At 37.0% G+C, this 18,603-nt stretch overlaps 1 protein-coding gene across 1 annotated transcript in view; it reads left to right on the top strand.

The window, feature by feature from the left end:
* LOC127569064 (glutamate receptor ionotropic, kainate 1) overlaps positions 1–15,816 on the top strand; it is a 205,023-nt gene extending 189,207 nt beyond the window's left edge. Inside the window, exons 15-16 of the mRNA XM_052013359.1 lie at positions 5,754–6,004; positions 15,550–15,816. Coding sequence (XP_051869319.1) covers positions 5,754–6,004; positions 15,550–15,705 — 407 coding nt within the window. The 3' untranslated portion in view covers positions 15,706–15,816. The remainder of the gene's footprint in view (positions 1–5,753; positions 6,005–15,549) is intronic.
* Positions 15,817–18,603: the final 2,787 nt, after the last annotated feature.

The following is an 18,603-nucleotide window of genomic DNA, read 5'->3' as shown; positions in this document are numbered from 1 at the left end:
GAGTATATTATTATAGAATTAATATTCATCAACAGCTCCAGCTGTTTTTGACAAGTTATGTTATGCAAATTCCTGGTGCTAATTTTGTTTCTACTGATGGTTGGTCTGCCTTTTTCTATCTGGGGAATTTTATCTTAAATTCATGTTATTTATCATTGTTTGTTTTAATTGAAAATTAGGTAGAATATAATTGCAGTCACAGGCATTTAGTTTTGCTCATTACTGAAAAGAACAATTAATGAAAATTGAGGAATTAATACATTTATTACTTAACCTTCTCTTCTGGCAATGAAGTAATTTTTTTTATTTATTCGTTCATGGGTCAAGGACACTGGTAATGCGAGCACACAGTCCGTCCCTAATTGTTCTTCAATTAAGGAAGCAATTAAGAGTTAACCAATTGATGGGTCTGGAGTCACATATAGGGCAGAGGGGTAGGGGTGACAAAATATCTCTGTAGAATATTGGTGAACTAACAGCTTTATTGTTAGTATTAGTGACACTAGTTTTGAGCCTAGGTTTATTTAATTACATGAATTTAAATCCTGGTTACTATAGTGGGATTCAAACTTGCATGTCCAAATGAATGGTCCAGGCTTCCAGCTACTGTTCCAGTAATATAAAAACCAAGGCAATCACATCCCTAAAGAACAAATATACTGCCATTTAATTTTTGGTTAGACAAAAATCTACATTGTTGGAACCAATATTTCTTGAACCAACTTAATGTTTTCAATTGCATTAACAATTTTCTTGGTGGAACAATTTCTCTGTGCAGTCTTCATTTTATATGATTTTTGAAATTAAAAGCCTAAATAGTGTTCATTGAGGCATTGTCACTGAAATTTCATTCCAAGTGAAAATAGAATTTAATAGCTTAATTACCTTTCATTTACCAAATCAGTTACTATATAAAGTTGGTTTCAGTTTGTTGATTTTTATCAGCTGAGTTCTGTAGATGGTGCAGTATAGCAGAACTTCATATTTTTTTGTTGAGTTTTTTTCCCACGGGCGAGAAATTGATCAAAGAATATTGAGATTTAGCATTCCATCTCATTACTAGATGTTCCTTATGGCTTTCAGTAAGCAAAACTGTAGTGTTAAAATGGCAAAGACAAGACAGGCTAAGTCATTCATTGCTCTCATGCTCAGCATGGAAAAGCCTGAATTTTAACATCTTTGTCTTTGTTTTCAATTTCTCCATACTCCCACTTTTCTCAGTTTCTGTAACCATCCCTAACACGACAGTCATTCAAGTTTTTTGAATTCCTCCAACTCTGCTCTGTTACTTGCCCCAATTTTCATAGTTTCAACACTGGCTGTCACCTGAGGAACCAAATACGTAAATTCTGTCTCACTGACTTCATTTCCTCCACCAAAACACTTGAGGGGCTAAACTGAATAGTACTGGCAATCAGGCAGAGTGATTGCAGTGCACAATTAACTGCACCATTTGATTTGCTGCAAGGTACAGGCAAAATTTATGCTATAACATCATTTCCACTAATTCCATGTCTGGCCAGCAGCAGTTCAAGCAGGTTAGCATTGATTGAACACTCACCTAGATTTCTTAGAGGGGATGATTTATGACAGGAACTGGTGGAAGTTATTCAAGAGACCTTGGCACCTTGCTTGGAAAAGCTGGTGAGAGCAGTCACTCTGATCTTCTGACATGACTCTGGAAGGCAAGGTTAAAAAAAGTTTACCTAAAGGAAACCAGGAGCCCTCCAAATTGGAATCTCGCAACAACAATTGAGAACAAGTGAAATCCAGCTCAAAGAGTGTAGGTGCAGAATCACAAGTTTAGTTACCTCACACATGCAGCCAAAGTCAGTGAATACATCGGCACATACCTTCTTCCACCACTGTGACAGTTTTCGCTCACTTCCAATATACCCCATCAGTGCTAACTACTTTTGAACTAGTTCTGGCAGCTCATGAAATCTGGTATTGTGGACCCATGCAAAGTCAATAAGCATACACTTTGAGCTATTCCAACATTGTAGGCACATCACCCAAACACACGACAACACAGTTTACTCTTTGTTCCTGGAGACAGCAACATATATTCAGCACCACCAGTGGCAGTCAAGGAACAACACTTCAAGGACAATTACTGACCAATACTGCAGAATCATCACAAAGGCCATGGCCAGCTGTGGTCCAGAGAACATTCAAGATCACAATATGTTTGTACCTCATCCTCCTTCCCACTTCCCTGTCATCCCATATGTCCTTCTGATTCACAAGCTGCAGATGGTGTAAACATGCAAATTGAACACAGGGCATCCGCTAGCTGGATTGCCAAAGTCATATTTGGCAACATTTGGATCACATCAGCATTGCACAAGAATTAATGTCACAATCTGTCTACTCAGCATACATCTGTTGTGTATTAGCATCCAACACTCCTGCCTTTTGCATATGGCAGATGGCGCCATCATGCTAAAAATGTACATGTGCACATTGCAAGTCAATCCTACACTTGTAGCACCAAACAATAAGCCCCACAGATGCCCATAGGACACCTCACAGCAATAAAAGCACTGTATAATTGCAGTTCTGTGATTACCCAGTGATGTTTTAACTTTCCACCTCATGAGGAATCATATGCTCAGATAAATCAAATCATCCAAATGGAAGAAGTGGGGTCAGTGCACCTTAGATTTTCCAGATATACTTCCACCACCTACTGACGGGGAAAAGGCTTGGAAAAGGCAAAGCCCAGGAATGGGATAATATTACAGTCTGGTTTTCTTTTTCAAACATTAGATCATAGCCAAATGGAGAGCCAAGTGATATGCTGATAAAAGTTGGCTTTTTTCTCTATGGGAAATGGTTATGACATGGAATGCTAAAGTACCATGAAAAAAAAATTCAGTCAGACCACTTTCATCTTTTTGTTCCTTTACTCTCAGCTGAATTAGAACTGACCCAGTTCTCCTCCAAATGTGCTGCAGGAGTTGCCAGCCTACCTGATAATTCTTTTACAAATAAGTAAAGACAAGTAATGAGTAGTTCATTCTAAAAGCATAGTTTAGCTGTTGGCTGCTTTGAAGTCTAATGACATTATGTAGTGGTTCCTTCTTACTTTACACAATGGACTACCTAACATACTTCAATTAACTTTACCTGACATGAAACCACTTCTACCTGATCCACTTTACCAATGCTTCCCTTTTCTAAGGCTACTTTCTTTAATGTGTATCCATTTTCCATACCTGCATTTTACCTGACTCAAATCCCATTCCCTATTGTACCTAATCTACTTGCCCTGCTTAACATTGACTTTATATTTTATCTAAAATTCTGCTCTTCCTCATTATCTTTTTTGAGAATGAGTATTGTTCCCCTGGCCTTAACTAAAATATGGACTTTCTTTGCTGACTCTTCTGAAAACTATTGTCCATTGCTTTTTAAAAACATTCCTTGTTTCCTCTGAAAAATAGATTTCAGGGTTCTTTCCGTGACATCTGACTTCCTTCTTTTCCAGCTCACCCCACAGGCCTGGAGCAGATCATTTGAATGGTGAGGCTGGTGTGAGGGGCCAGGTGGCCTACTCCTGCTCCCATTTTTCTTAGGTGCTTTTGTAAAATCAGGAGGTTGAAGGGTATGCAAGGGAAAACCTGTCACTGGGCAAGAAAAGAGGAATGGAGCTTTTGGGATTGCTCCTCTTCCAGCTCACCCCAGAGGCTGGGTTTATAAACTTCTTGCATCTAATCAGGTGGGCAGCCTATTCCATTATCAATACCACGACTGTCACCTCTGGTGCTCTAGCAGCAGTGAGTGAGACAAGTAGTGATCCCACTTTGATTATAGAAAAACTTCATTCAAGGAATATTATTAAGATTAGGAAATCATGATGCAACTCAAGCTCCAACACACACAATCAATATACTAATTAGGGAATTATAGTACATTTTCCAATCCCCTCAGAACATTTATTGTTATTTTCTCCAGAATTTTTTTTATGTTCAAGTTTTATTTTACTCTAATATTGTTAAATACATTTTTAACCAAAACTATCCTTTACAATTTGGATCTTAGCATCTGTAAAATCAGCTTCCTGAAACCTGGTGTATTTTACTTCTACATTATGGTCAGCAGCAGCTCTAACACCGATTATTGATTATTTTGAATTCCCGTTTATCTTGGTTTACTATGAAACACCAAATGTTCCTTCAAAACACATTCTATCAGGGTTTATTTCTCTACAGATTTCAAATCAGCCTCGATTTAGGGTATTGAAAATGTTCTTTAACTTTTGCTTTCATTTTTTTTGTTACTGACTCTCCATTTATGCAAGTAATTTCCTGTCAATTTCTTGGGCTATGGAAGTTACTGGTTATCAATTACCTCCACTTTGCAGTTTCTGCATTACCAAGTGTCAAAGCTAATAAACTTCTAATAACTTTCAAATCCTTCATCAGTTTATTTCCACAACTCCTTATAATTGCTTTAAATCTATTTTCCAGTTTTAATCAGTTTTGATTTTTTTTACCTAGACCAAAGCTGCAAGTTACCAGTTTATTGCTTTTTAGGTCATAGAATCATACAGCATGGAAACAGGTCCTTCACCCCACCAAATCCACACTGTCCATCAATCATCCATATACACCAAATATTAATCCCATTTTTTTTGCTCTTCATCTTCTCAACTCTCCACAAATACTACCATTCACTCCCATACTAGGGCAATTTACAATGGCCAATTAACCTACCAACCTTTGGAATGTGGGAGGAAACCAGAGAACCCAAACAAAACCCACATGTTCAAGGAGAACATGCAAACTACACAGTGACACCAGGATTGAACCCAGGTCTCTCGCTCTGCAAGGCAGCAGCTCTAGTAGCTGTGCTACTGTGCCTCCCATAGACTAAAACCATTTGGTTTTTCAGGGTTACAGTAATCCTCACTAATCATTCACAATTTTTTTCTTATCGTAAGTATTTATCCCAAAATGTCTTTGTTTTAGAAACAGTGGATGCCTTTTTTAAAAAAAAATCTCATCATACCTTGGGCTTGCGCTTTAACATTGTTCTGTGGCCTTGATGCATACTAGTGCAATTTAATGCATTTTACTACACTGCTTCTTGAGCAAAGCTTTGCCATCGTTACTCAATCATTTCATTACAATGTGGTTACAGATAATTGGTCATACTATCATCAAATTAATCCTTAATTATCCGCACATTATACGTAATATACTATAATCGGCAAACACAGAGTATGACTTTATTTAATACTTATTTTAAAATCAAACACAAGAAACAAAAATATTAGAACCAGTTTATATTGTGAATATGGCATCAAGTATATTCCTCTTTAGGGAGACCAGCTAATTAAGTTCTATTAAATTTGTCATTCAGAACCTTTTTATACAATTTAAAAAATAACAATTCAAGATCTCCTATTTGTTAGTGCCATTTTTCAATATGTAACAAACTCAGTTCCTTCCACATTTTATCTTAAAGTTGTACCTAAGCCCCAACTTGGACACGTGACCTGTACTTATTCAAATATTTCCAAAGCACGTTCCATTTGCCATCTATTAAGTGATTGAAGGAAAATGATTTTACAGCATATTTTGAAATAAAAATCATAATTTCAGGAGAATTAGGTTCGACAGCTTAATGAATAATTGCCTAAACAATTACAGAAATTTAATTTCTTGGCAGTTCCCTGTTGAACTGCTCGACGTTCTATTTTTATTGCGGCTACTTCTGTTTGACCTGTGTGTTTATTCTTTAAGGATCTCCATACAGAGATAAAGTCACAATAGCTATCCTACAGCTTCAGGAGGAAGGAAAACTGCACATGATGAAAGAGAAATGGTGGCGTGGCAATGGCTGCCCAGAAGAGGATAACAAAGAAGCAAGCGCCCTTGGTGTTGAAAACATAGGAGGAATATTTATTGTGCTTGCTGCAGGGCTAGTGCTCTCAGTCTTTGTAGCTATCGGTGAATTTGTATACAAATCCAGAAGAAACAGTGACGTTGAACAGGTACATTGGTGCTTATGTTATGTTTCAATATGAAGTGTGCCGTTAAAACATTTGCAACGTTCAGCAAATAAATACAAGTAATTATCCACCCTAATGTAAGACAGGGATACAGGTCAGGCTCTGTTCAGAGGTAGTTTATTAAAATAAATGAGGAGAACATCAGAAAGGAATGAAAATAGAATTTAACCCACAAACCCATTCATCAGGCTAGATATGCTCTCATTCACTGTTAGGTGCAAAAGGGTAAGGATTTCAATGAAAGGCGAGGTAAACTGATGTAACTGATTTTTTTCAAATTATTCTGCAGCATAAAATGTTATTAACTTATTTATGATTTATAAATACATTGGGAAATTATGCATCATAAAAAAATTTGTACATGTAGTCCCTTTTTACAAAATACTGATGTTTTGAAAGAGTAAACATCTAACATGCTCTAAAAACTTTTATAAAGGAAACAAATTGGTTTCAATAATCTCATTTCTTAGGAAACAGTAGAAAAAGAAAACAAATTCCTTTTACATTTTTTTAAAATTGCTAAATGATTTACAGCTCTAATATTAACCTGCACTTGTTTTTTTGGTTACAACTCCACTCATGTTAGGAATGACCCTGCTGTCAGTAGCAATCACTGAGAATAGAATAGGAGGGCAACAATTGTTAGTGCAAATGACAATGGAACTCTAGTCTTGAAGGCTTCTGCTTTGATTTTGTTAACATCACAATTTTTCTTTGAAATTCTGTTAGAAGAAAAGACCATCTTCTACTCGTACAGCCTCGTATGATGTTGTCTTTCTCCTATGTTTATCTGTGTGAATTGTGAATTGTTCATGGACTTTAGAATAGGTTTAAAAGGACTCAAAATAACCAGGTCAAAGATAAGCCATTTTTGTACTACCAAACATTTATGCTCGAATGTCTTGCAGTATTGTCTCTGTCTCTCCAACTGTTTCAAAATGCTTGGCGATATGGAGAAATATTTCAGTTTCTGTGTGATATGTGCACTAAAATAGTTGTGATATGTACTGAGTTGTAACATTGTAACAGTATTCAAACAACTTTTGTTCTCCCAAATGATATGTTGGCCTCATTACAGTTATAATTAATAACTAAGAGAAATACTGAAGAGGGTGCTATATATTATGGATTTCACAAACTGTTTCAGCAATACAAAGTGTGCATTTTAACTGCAACTGATGTGAAACAAACCTATCCACTTTAATATTAATTGTACAACATATAACACAAAGCTTTGCATTTCCTTGATTTGATAGCACTGCTGTCAACTCTCAGTTTTTTCTAATATGTAGTGAATATTCTCAGATGGTACCTCCAGATTATAGCAGCTGAGTGGTAACAGAGAAACAGTTCCAGCCGAGAACCAATACTATAAGTAGGGGTAATCTAGTGAAACAGATTTCTGTACTAGTCAAGCAAAAGCCAAAGATACTCATGGAATTAACTTTCAGACAACATTCCAGTCATATCCATCGTGATCCCTCAGTATATCCCCACCCCATATATCAGTGGAATGTACTGGGGAAGGAGTCCAGAGGATATTAAAAGTCTTCACCATTATGCTCTGAATCTCATGCAGTCACTTAGTGTCAGGTCACACATGGACAATGTCACTCCTGCTGATGAATGAACACTTTGCCACTTTGAACACTACTTGAAACAGCACCAAGGACAGCAAGAGCACATAATGAACTGAGTGGAAGGCTTTAACCTCCAGCACCGAATGCCTCAGAAGAATCATTACGGACTGACCTACTGGAAATGTATCTGTCTACATTGTAGAGAGTGACTACTGCAATGTCTTCCAAAGACAAGGAGGGAGAAATTTTTCTTTGGTCATCAGCACTAAACAAGTGCTATCATCTGGCCTGCACATTGTACTTCCCTCCCAATATCGAGTGAAATGCCTTCAATGGAATTGCACATCATCCTAATGTCACCACGCACCAATACCAAAACAGGAACAGTCTCCTCAATACCATGACTGCAAGTAAAGGCTGAATGCTGGGTTTTCTGCTGCAAGTGAATGACCTCCTGAATCAACAAGGCACGAGTGAGGAGTGTAATAGAATGCTCTCCACTAACATGAATAGGTTCAACTTAACACCACTCAAGAAAATTTAGACATAATTCAGGAAAAAGCAGCCCACCTGACTGGCTCATCCACCACCCTAAGCTTTCATTTCATCCAGTCACATGCCTGAATTACATACAATTTCAAAGAGCTATAGCAGCAATTTGCTGCATTCTCTCAGCTTCATCTAGATTTTGAAATATCTCAAAATAAATTGCTGTATTTTCATTGCAAGGTATTTAAGATTAAATGCATACTAATTGTTTGAAATGTATATCTGCTGGGTTGCCACATAATTCATCACCACCAATCTAATGTGTTCATTTATTTTACCTCAACCTTGAGTTAAAGTCATTCATTATTTATTTTTGCTTTTTAATTTAATATCTTTGCAATTTCATGTGATTAAAGCTATTTCTGCACTTTTTTTTATTGCATGCAAGGCCTTTTGTTTCTTTTATGGATCACAATGTAAGCAACCTCATCCATGCTACTCCACCTCTGGAACCACCCTTTCCACTGAATTAGAGTGTGGCAAACTAATCCGGGAGGAGAGGGGAATACGACAACAGTCCTCCGTCCACACTGTGTAGATAAAGCAGTAAAAGGTTTGTGCATAATGTACTACTTACAGTCAGTAAGAAACTTTTGTACATGTTGTCCTTCAGGCAGTTTGTTTTACATATGGTTTACAATGCAGTTTCACTTGGTGGATCAGAGTTAATATTGATAAAAAGAATGCTTTACCATCCAAATCAAATTTTCTCAGGTAGCTTACTCCAGCTGCTCTGTCCTTATGGTCACCATCATCACTTCACTGATTTTATTTTCAGCAGGTGGTTAATTTATTTCCAGCTAGTGGTAAAACTAACAATAAATGACTGAATGGCAGCAGTGGGTTCAGGACTATTCTCTGGGGCTTTATGAGGAAGGATATATTTGGGAATTAAAAATACCCGCAGAACTCAAATGTAAGTTTGTGAACCTGTTTTTCAAAAAATGAGGTGCATTGTCAAAATTGAGTAACACTGCAGCAGTTTTCTATGCCTTTACTATTATTGTGTGTAAAATAAATATTTAAGATTTGTTGTTGCAAGGATTGAACCAGATGCATGTTGAGAAAAGATCCTTCATGGGGTGCTTTTTCCAATATTAATACACAGATTTAAATGAGGATAAGTTGGTTGAAGTGAGAGAATTCCATTTTGAGAGTGTATTTAATTTTCTGAACATGTAATTCTGTGCACTTTAACACAATTACTGGTATTTAACATAGTTAAACTAATGAGTGCATATGAACTATGGGCAATTGGCCCATCATGCCTATGCCACTCCTAGTTCTTCCAGAGCTGTCTCAATTTCCTTCATCCTTTATATTCTTCATATATTAAAATGTATTAAGATATTTCTTACATGTAGTGTGACGAAGTTAATCTAAAGTCACTTGCTATATATGTCATGCTGTTTTGAACCTTTTTCCTGTGTATGTGACACAAGAAGGTCACAGAATGCATGTTTAGTGTCACTTGTTCTTCTGAAGCCCTTAAACACTTCATGGTCCATCTATTCCTTCTGCTAGCTCTGCAATGGTGGAACTAGTGGAGGCAGAGTCTTAATACATTTTCACATGCAGGGTTTTTCTGTTATGTACAGCTTGAATCCACTGCACAAGCACTATTTAAATGTGCCACTTTAGGCACAGAAAATGTGTCTACTAATATTTTACATTATGGAAATGCTAGCTATGATAAATATTCTTTCCTCATTTCCCTTCACTGAATCTTCAATTAAATAAATCATATGGGCAAACACTGAATTTTGTAACCGGGTATTAGTACCCACCTCACCCTCTCTGCTTGCTTTTTGTTTTAAATCTTCTATCTCATTATTCCATTGAATCTTCTTTGTAACCTTTCCAAACTGTGACATTCTTTGTGTAGTCTTTGAAACTGCATCTAATACTCCAATGACATTTCTCTGCTTTTGTTTTGAAACAGCCTTTAAATGCCAGAAATCTATATGCCTTTTGTCCTTGTACTCCCATTACTATTTATTTCTTCCACCACCGCGCCCCCCCCCCACATTAAGAATTTTATCAATTTGAATACACTTCCCTTTCTGTGGTATTAAATGGAGTAGAAAATGGATTTGTCCTTTATTAGTTGAGCAGCTTACAATTTCACCTGTTTCTGAAGTGACCTTTGTAGAGAATATATTGCATGGAGTCATTTAAGCAAAATTACTGTATCGATCATAAAAAAGGGATGTTTTTGTTAGTGCTGATCTTTCTTCCCTGTTTAAAACAGACTTGCATAACTTGTTTACTACCAAGTCCTGCACTTAAATTTTCTTAGAGGAAAAGAAAATTCTATAACATCAGCTTACAACCAACTGGTACTTGCAATGCCTTTATTATCTGTCCGCAACTTTGCATCAAATGATTTCAGATCAAAATGCCTGAAAGGTTATGAAAAATCATAAACTTCAAGGAAATACCTCTTCCTGAATGACTTCAATCCATCAAGTGTGAAGGATAATACCATTTATCCTTTTTGTTTCTTTAACCACATTATTCTCAGGGCAAAAATCCTGAGCTTATAGAAGAATAATCACATTTACAATGCCACACATTGCCCCTTGCAGTTTTGTTCCGCTGAACAGAATAGTTCACTCGTTGCTGCTGCAGTAATCCATCGACTTGGGTCATCAAGCTAAAGTTGCTAAAGGAACAAGCGTCACAGGCACGTATTCCGATTTCAAAGGACATTGATAGTAGTAACCACCAGAACCTCAATAGTGGTCAGCACCAGCAAGTTTCTATGATTTGGTGAGGAAGGTGATGGTGCATGCTGAAACCAGACTACCAGGGACCACTTTGCCAATTCTAGAAAAGCCTGGATTGCTAGACATCTGCTTACTACCCATTGTGCTAGGCAAGTCAAGCCCAATTAAATTAGTTTATAGAATAATATTATTCAGAAATTACATTCAGCTGGTGTTGGCTTGTCCAGATTGGACAGTTCTATTCTGTAGAAATGGAAGGGAGAGATTCCAGTTCACAGCTGAAGAAATTTCAATAATAGCAAGCTTAGGAAAATACTACACATTCAACCGTCAAGTTACAAAAAGCTTAAGACAGACATCCAGAAAAATAAAGTCTTGCATTTACATTAGTGCCTTTCATGACCTCAGATCATCAAGGCATTTTACAGTCAATTATGTACCCTGAATGTAGTAATGGCAGCTAAGGGAGGATAGGGAAGAGATGTTCTGACATAATCAATCCTAATGCAGAAATGATTTCCACAGCTACTAATTGTATTCATATGCGATAAAATAGAAAGAACCAGAGTCAGACTAGCTGCAAAGATCACTTAATAGTAAATTTTTCTTAAAATGTTCCAACAAGATGCTTCTTTTACTGCATCATTTAGTTAGAGTATCCAAGGCTTAAATAGACAAGTTTAAAATAATTACAGAAAACCAACCGACTGTCAGCAAACAAGAAAGGCAAAGTTTGTGTTTCATGGATATACATATTAGACCTTTCCAACTAAACTGGACAAAGGGAAGCTGCTCAATACAAAAAAAAAGCTACAAGCATTTAATAGAATGACTTTTGAAAAGGAATTTGACTGTTAGCTGGTACCACTTTACAAACATTCACTTACCCAATGCTTTTGGACAGCAAGGCAATAGTAACTAAATGAAGATAACTCCTGACAGCACACATCTGAGGTAATCACCAATTGGGCAATAGATGAAATACAACAGAATATGAATATTTTAGAACTCAACCCTAATTAATATTTGTCAGAAAACCTAGCACAATCCTGGCATTATCGGCTGGCATTTTATTGGGCAAAATGCCTTCTAATCACATTTTAAATATCAAGCTGTGACAATGAGGCACTGTGCTGATCTATCAAAACTCATAAGGATGGAAGTTTCATTTGATAGGGTAAGGCTTGAAGGCCAAGTGGAAATTTTAATTCTCTGCCACCTGCAATGTGCATTATCCCTCCTCTTACCCCAACTCACATTTAAACCCAGGCATTTGCTTTCAAGTATAAAACTAGGAATGGGTAATTGCCCCCCTTGCATGTTTATTCTAATTTCTCAAGGATATTTTATCTTTACTGGTGCCGGCCACTTTAGTTTGGTCCACAATCGTTTTCCCTTCTCATCAACTGATTTTTTCCCCTCTTTTCATCAGCTTTTTGAAATAGTTCCCTTGTGCTGCAAGTTTAGAATTAACTGATAGAATGGATTTGTAAAACAGAAATCTAAAATGAATATAAATATATTTTCATAGTTCTTGTTTCCAAAAAGATTTGTGCCTTTGGTGTGATTTCAAAGTGTATTATGGTCAACAGTTACTTTGGATGTGCAGGCATTGTTGTAATATAGAAAATATGGAAGCATACTTATGTACTGTAATGTCCCATAGGCAGCAGTGAACTAATAACTAGATAATCTTATGTTGGTTAAGGACATAGAGGGAACTGCCCTGCTCTTTTTTGAAGTATTGCCATGGATACTTTGCATTGAATAGAGAGAGTAGATTAGGCCTTACTTCAGCATCTCATCTTTGTTACCTCCACCTGCGCAACAGTCCTTTTGCACTGCATTAAGGCCCCAGCATCGACTTTGTGGCAGTGTCTGAAGCAGGGATTAAACCCAGGCTTTGATTCAGAGGCAAGTGTGCTAACAGTGAGCCCAGAAAATGCAACACACACATACTAAAATTGTCACTTAGCACTTATGTTTATGTGTTCTCCAAATACATATCCTTTGTTCATTTGTGTTTGATGCAATATTTCTGTGTTCACTGACAAATGTGTCAGCTTACCTCATACAAGTCAAATATTGCCAAAGAGTAACAAGAACGAGATTGGCCATATGATGATTTAGTGCAAGAGTGCAAAAAATTATTTCTTTAAAAGTTGCTAAACCCCGATTATTTTTTGTACTTCCTTAAACAATCTAACCATGTTAACAAACAACATTTGATTTTGTGTCAATCTTTGAAGTGATTTTTGTTTTCTCCACCACTCATCTTCAAAGAAATCCATCATCTGACATGCAGAAGCACAGTCAGAACTTGTATATGTCCCAACAGTTATAGGTCCTCCTACCTTTTACTTTGCCTCCTTATCTGAAATTATATTAAGCACTTAATTATAAATCAATGCCAAAATGTCAAGTTCATAATGATGGCAATGCCAATAAATATTCCATATTCACCTCAATGATTTTACAAAGAAAAAAATTTGACTTTGAATAATAAGTGTTGACATAACCACTTATTCATGCCTTACAAGTCAAACATTTTCATGACTCTTGACTTTTAGTTCCCAAGTCAAGGATTCAAATCTCATGCCAGAGACTTGAGCCCAGAAAATCTGGGCCAACAGTTCAGTGCAATACTAAAGAAATAATTGATGGTTGGAGATGCCTTCCCTCAGATGATACCTTAAACTGACGGCCAATTGGCACTCATATGGAAGAAGAACAAGTCAACAATCACTGGTGTCCTGGACAACATTCAATGCTCAAACAAAACCAAATAATATGGTCATAATTACATTGCAATTTTAGGAGCTTGCCATGCATAAATTGACTGCTGACTTTCCTACATTACAACAGCAGCTATATTTCAAAGTATTTTGTTATCTGAAGTCCTTTGGGACATTCTAAGGTGATGAATGGCAATATTAAATGAATCAGGTGGTACAAGGATTGTCAGAAAAATGAACTTGAGGCACAGGACTAGACATGATGTTACTGAATCGTGAAGAAGGGTTGTGGAGCCATAACTCTGCTTTTATTTCTTATGTTATGAAAACTGCAAGTGTTACGAATAAATATTTTCCTCAGGAGCAGCCTTTTGCCCATGGCAAAATTCTCCAACCAATGCACTAAATACCACAACAAATCCTAGATTTCACCACCCCCCCCCCCCCCCCCCAGACATTCCTGCTCAAGATTTTCTCATGGGATTGGGGTGCAGCTTTCAGCCATCTTAGTGTGTCTCATTGTGCAGAAGTGAAAACTGAACAAGGTAGACCATTTTGCTGTATTTCCTGAACGTGATCGCTAAATGGTCAAAAGGATCAGCTTTGGTGTATTGGTGGTATTTGTCTGTGGATTCACATTACTGTTCCAGGACAAGATGAACAGTGAGTGTGAGAATAAAAGGAAAAATGAGCAAGATCATTGTGGGATTCTGCCACAGAAATACTGATATTTTCTCAGATAAGTATTTCTGAGGTTCAGACTCTTGTATCAACACACAACCTAGACATACATGCCAAGCTGTACATCACTGCCTGGTGGTTGGGCAGGAGCTTACTGAGATTACACAGAACATACATTCAGAAATATCCTCATGGATCCTGTGCCAGATTATCCCCAGTGCAGGATCCACAAACCTATTTGTTTGAATGGGAATTGTAGGAAAGAAAGGGATGAATAACGTATTATGAAACATTAATAATTTTCAATTTAAAATTAGTTTGCAGTGATTTTATTCTTTTACCTTTCATCATTAATTTTCAACTGTTTTTCAGGACTCTCTGAATGTCAGATAATCAAAAACGTTGAATGCTTTGACAGACAGCAAAGCTTTTCTGGCTGTCAAACCTTTGTGGTTGGGGGTGGTGGGGTGGGGCGGGGGGCTTGTTCAAGCTCAGCCATCTCACCCTATAACCCTGGCCCAAATCAGACTAGTAACCAGACCTTAGAATGAGAACAAGCCACGTGCCCCACTCAAGAAAGACAATGTCCAGATTAAACACTGCTCTAAACATTTTATCTAAAAATACAAAACACATGCAGACCTTCTCTTTGTATAACTATTTAATTGCTGCATTATCAATGTTTTATTTCATCCTTAAAATATCATGAACTGCTTTGAATTGCTTCATTAACAAATAATTCTTTTTTCATGGAACATGTCTTTAGCCTAATATAGCAGAATTAGGTACAATGGAGAGACTGACCATCCCACACCCACCAGATGCAGGCATCCACCAAACATCAACTCAGTATTCTGAGACTGGAATTCTTGTCTCCAATATAGCACCATCTGGAATGAGACTTGAACATGTAATCATCTGGCTAAGAGCCTGGAATATTGCCACTGAATTAAGGCCCGTTACAATATTCTATCTTTAATTATAAATGCTTTACAAGAAGCGTGATTTTATGTGATTCTAGTCGCTAGAAGTCATGATCAGGAATTTGTCTGCAGTCAAAGACTGCGGAATTAGGATGTGCACCACAGTGCCAACGCAAGTAGGAAAATTTACTTACACTTTAGATACTCTGCTTTCAATAAAGTAGTGGCTATGGATATTTGTAATAGAATAAATAGATGAGAAGTTTGTGCAGATGTAAGACTTGCTTTACAAAGCCCTACAAAATCATATGTTCCTACTTTATTTCCTAGTGCTTTACATTCAGCACAGTGATTGAGGAGCTTCGCATTTCACTTCGCTGCCACAAAAAGCTGAGCAAAAATTCTAGAACTAGGAGAAAATATGGACTGTCAAGCATCCTCATGTGTCATCAAAGGCGAATTGTGCGAAAAGAGACAATAACATGAAGTTGACAACTGCACTCTGAGTAGCAAAGACTCCTCAATGCTGTCTGCAATTATGCTTTTACCTCATGGAAAATATACCGGATTATTGAACTTCCTGACAAAATGCAACATTGGGAGTTAAAAAAACTTTGAACTGATTGTTTTTTTTCTAATTAATGGTATGATGGTGAAAAGTTGTGATCAATTGTTTCTTCATCCATTTGCAGAATTTGGGGGTTAAGTGATGCCTTTGTATTTAATTGCTGTAAAGGGTCAGTGCAGCTGAAATAGTTTCTTGCAAGTATCTTTGTAGCACGAGAATCTGCTAAAGAATAGTCATTTCCTCTTGGTGCTTATTGTTCAACTAAACACATTTATTAAAGTCTAAGTGGTGAAACATCTTAAAAGATCAAATTCTTCCCGGTAATCATTGCTACCCTGTAACAGCTGCAGCAGATGGTTGATTAAAAAAAGCAGGGCTTTACTCATTTAATTTATAACATTTCCTGCTGAATTCACCACTTAGTCAATCATTTTGCTACAGATCATTGGACTAGACAGTTGTACTCCATGACGTTTGCTAAATGCAATCTCCTCTTCTGTTTCTCCCCCCCCCCCCCCCAAGCAGAATGATTTGGGTACTCATCTTTTGCCTCTGGAACGCACACAACTCCATGTATGGTACTGTTGGAAGCCCTGTGTTGTGATAAATAGGTCCAGCAATTTATTGGACTTTATTTCATTGTGGGAATTTGTAGACAGTGAATAAGCAACATATAGATTGACTCATCTGCTCTGCGTCATTGATTCATTTTAAGTTTTTCTTTAAAATGTTGAGGGACCAGGAGTGATCATTTACATGTTTTGGCAGTTCTGCCATTTAAGCCTTGGTTTAAATCTGTTTTTATTTGGTTCATGAATAAAACATTGACAGCTTTTCAAAAAATTGGCTGCATTATCTCAATATTCCCAGAACTTTATGAATGAACACAGGATCAGAGATTACTACAATATCAAAGGAAGGTGTTTATTGAACACTTAATCCAGAAAATAAACATCAAAATGAAACGTATTCTGAATGAGGTCAGTTGTCTGCATCACTTCCTTCACAATGACTGAAATGAATTAGAAAGATTCATTTGCCTGAGGATACAGGAAAGTGTGTACTGGACTGGAGTAGGTAATGACCAAAGTTGGAGAGTCAAACGGTTTAAGTTTGCACCTTATTTGCAAGTGGAGAGTTGTAGGCATTCAGCTGTGGTGAGAGGATACAATACTGCCCAGTCCCTGTATTAAATCAGCCAGCAAATCAGTCTGGAGATGGAGGGAATGAGAAGCCATTCTTTGCATACAAGTGCAAGCCAGCAGTAGATCTATAGAACCTGTCCATTTCTCAGTGAAATTTAAAAAACAGGCTTGGGTCTGAAAACCCTCAGCTTTCTGCTCAAATCAGCTACAGCTATTTGCTCACCTATTTTATAGACCCACTTAAAAATGATTTCCAGCAAACCTCAGGTATTTATCTTCCACAATGTGGTCTGTTGCTGCTTAGTTTGTGTTCATTGAAATAAAGTCACAGTTCAGGATTGCAATTCAACTCCTATTTAACTCAAACAAGTTATCAGTGATTCTAAATCCTTTTTTTTGCAGTAACATTTTAACATAAGAAGTAGTACTAGTGCTGCATAACCACTCCTGCTATTCCTGAAGCTACTTAATGTGCTAAAGTACATTCATGTTGGCTTGGTAACCTGCACAGATAGCCTTGGTAATAAAAATCCCCAATACAATGTAACAACACAATGACCAAACAAAAAGGTCCAGCTGTTTGAGGACACTGTTTCTAATAACAGTGTGCCATGTTTTGTTTTCAGTATCAAGTTTTTAGATGTAGGATTCTTAAAGCAGTTAATCATTTGCCATCTTTGAACTTAGATCAGATTGCAAGGAAATTGAGATACACATCAGCCTCACAGCACAACTGCTCCTCAAACTGAGCTCAAGGCTCTAGAGAGGATATGGCTGCATACATAACACCAGGCTCGAAGATAAAGCAGACGGTATACACCAAAATGTGGAATCATCTCTGCACATGCACATAAACACATTATGGTAAGCACTAGATACCAATTTCTGTTACCAAAACAATTGCATACTTTCTGGCATTTTTAAAATTTAAAAACTCAAGAGTTCCTATTTTTATTCCTGCAATTTTAGGTACTGGCTGTTCAAAAATAGAAAAAATATCTGACCTTCAAGAAATTTCAACATCTAAGGTTTTAAACAAAATATTTTTTGAAAATATGTACATATTTCACAAGCACAAGCTTATCCATTCTCTCTTCTGTTCTGACTTTTAATATCTTCATCACAATTATTTACTTTAAAACTCATCTGAGTTTGTGGTCTGTTTTGATTCTGTCAGCTGAAAGCAAATTGTGCAACTTGAACACATTGAGTGCACCTAATTACTCAGTACATTTTAGTCATTTGAACTCAATGAATTTGTGTCATCAGCTTCCAACAATTTCTGCTTGGTTGACTTTTAAAATCATTCAAAGATCATGCTTGAATGTTAAACATTTCTTCAGGTAATTGATGTCAGATGCTTGTTACTAAACAGATTGTGAGAGATTAAGGGCCAGATCATTCAACATACTGAATGAAAAATTATGGCAATAGCTGCTGAAATTTTGGGGGGGGGGTGGAAGAGGAGGAGGAAATTGTTTTTGTATTGTCACATGCCTGCTGTCCCCATCTCTAGGTGGGAACAGCCATGAGTTTGGAAAGCAATGGTGAGTTTTGAGAATTACAATTAAATGAAGAAAGGCATTTCCTTTTACCTTTCCGAAATGCTTAGAACAGAGGGAAGCATGCTTTGTTCTGCAACCCATCCCAGATCTTGTGGGATCCTCACAG

This window comes from Pristis pectinata, chromosome 4, assembly GCF_009764475.1.
Source record: "Pristis pectinata isolate sPriPec2 chromosome 4, sPriPec2.1.pri, whole genome shotgun sequence".
NCBI classification, from domain to species: domain Eukaryota; kingdom Metazoa; phylum Chordata; class Chondrichthyes; order Rhinopristiformes; family Pristidae; genus Pristis; species Pristis pectinata.
The sequence above is the reverse complement of the archived record's forward strand: the minus strand, read 5'-3'. Positions and strand labels throughout refer to the sequence as shown.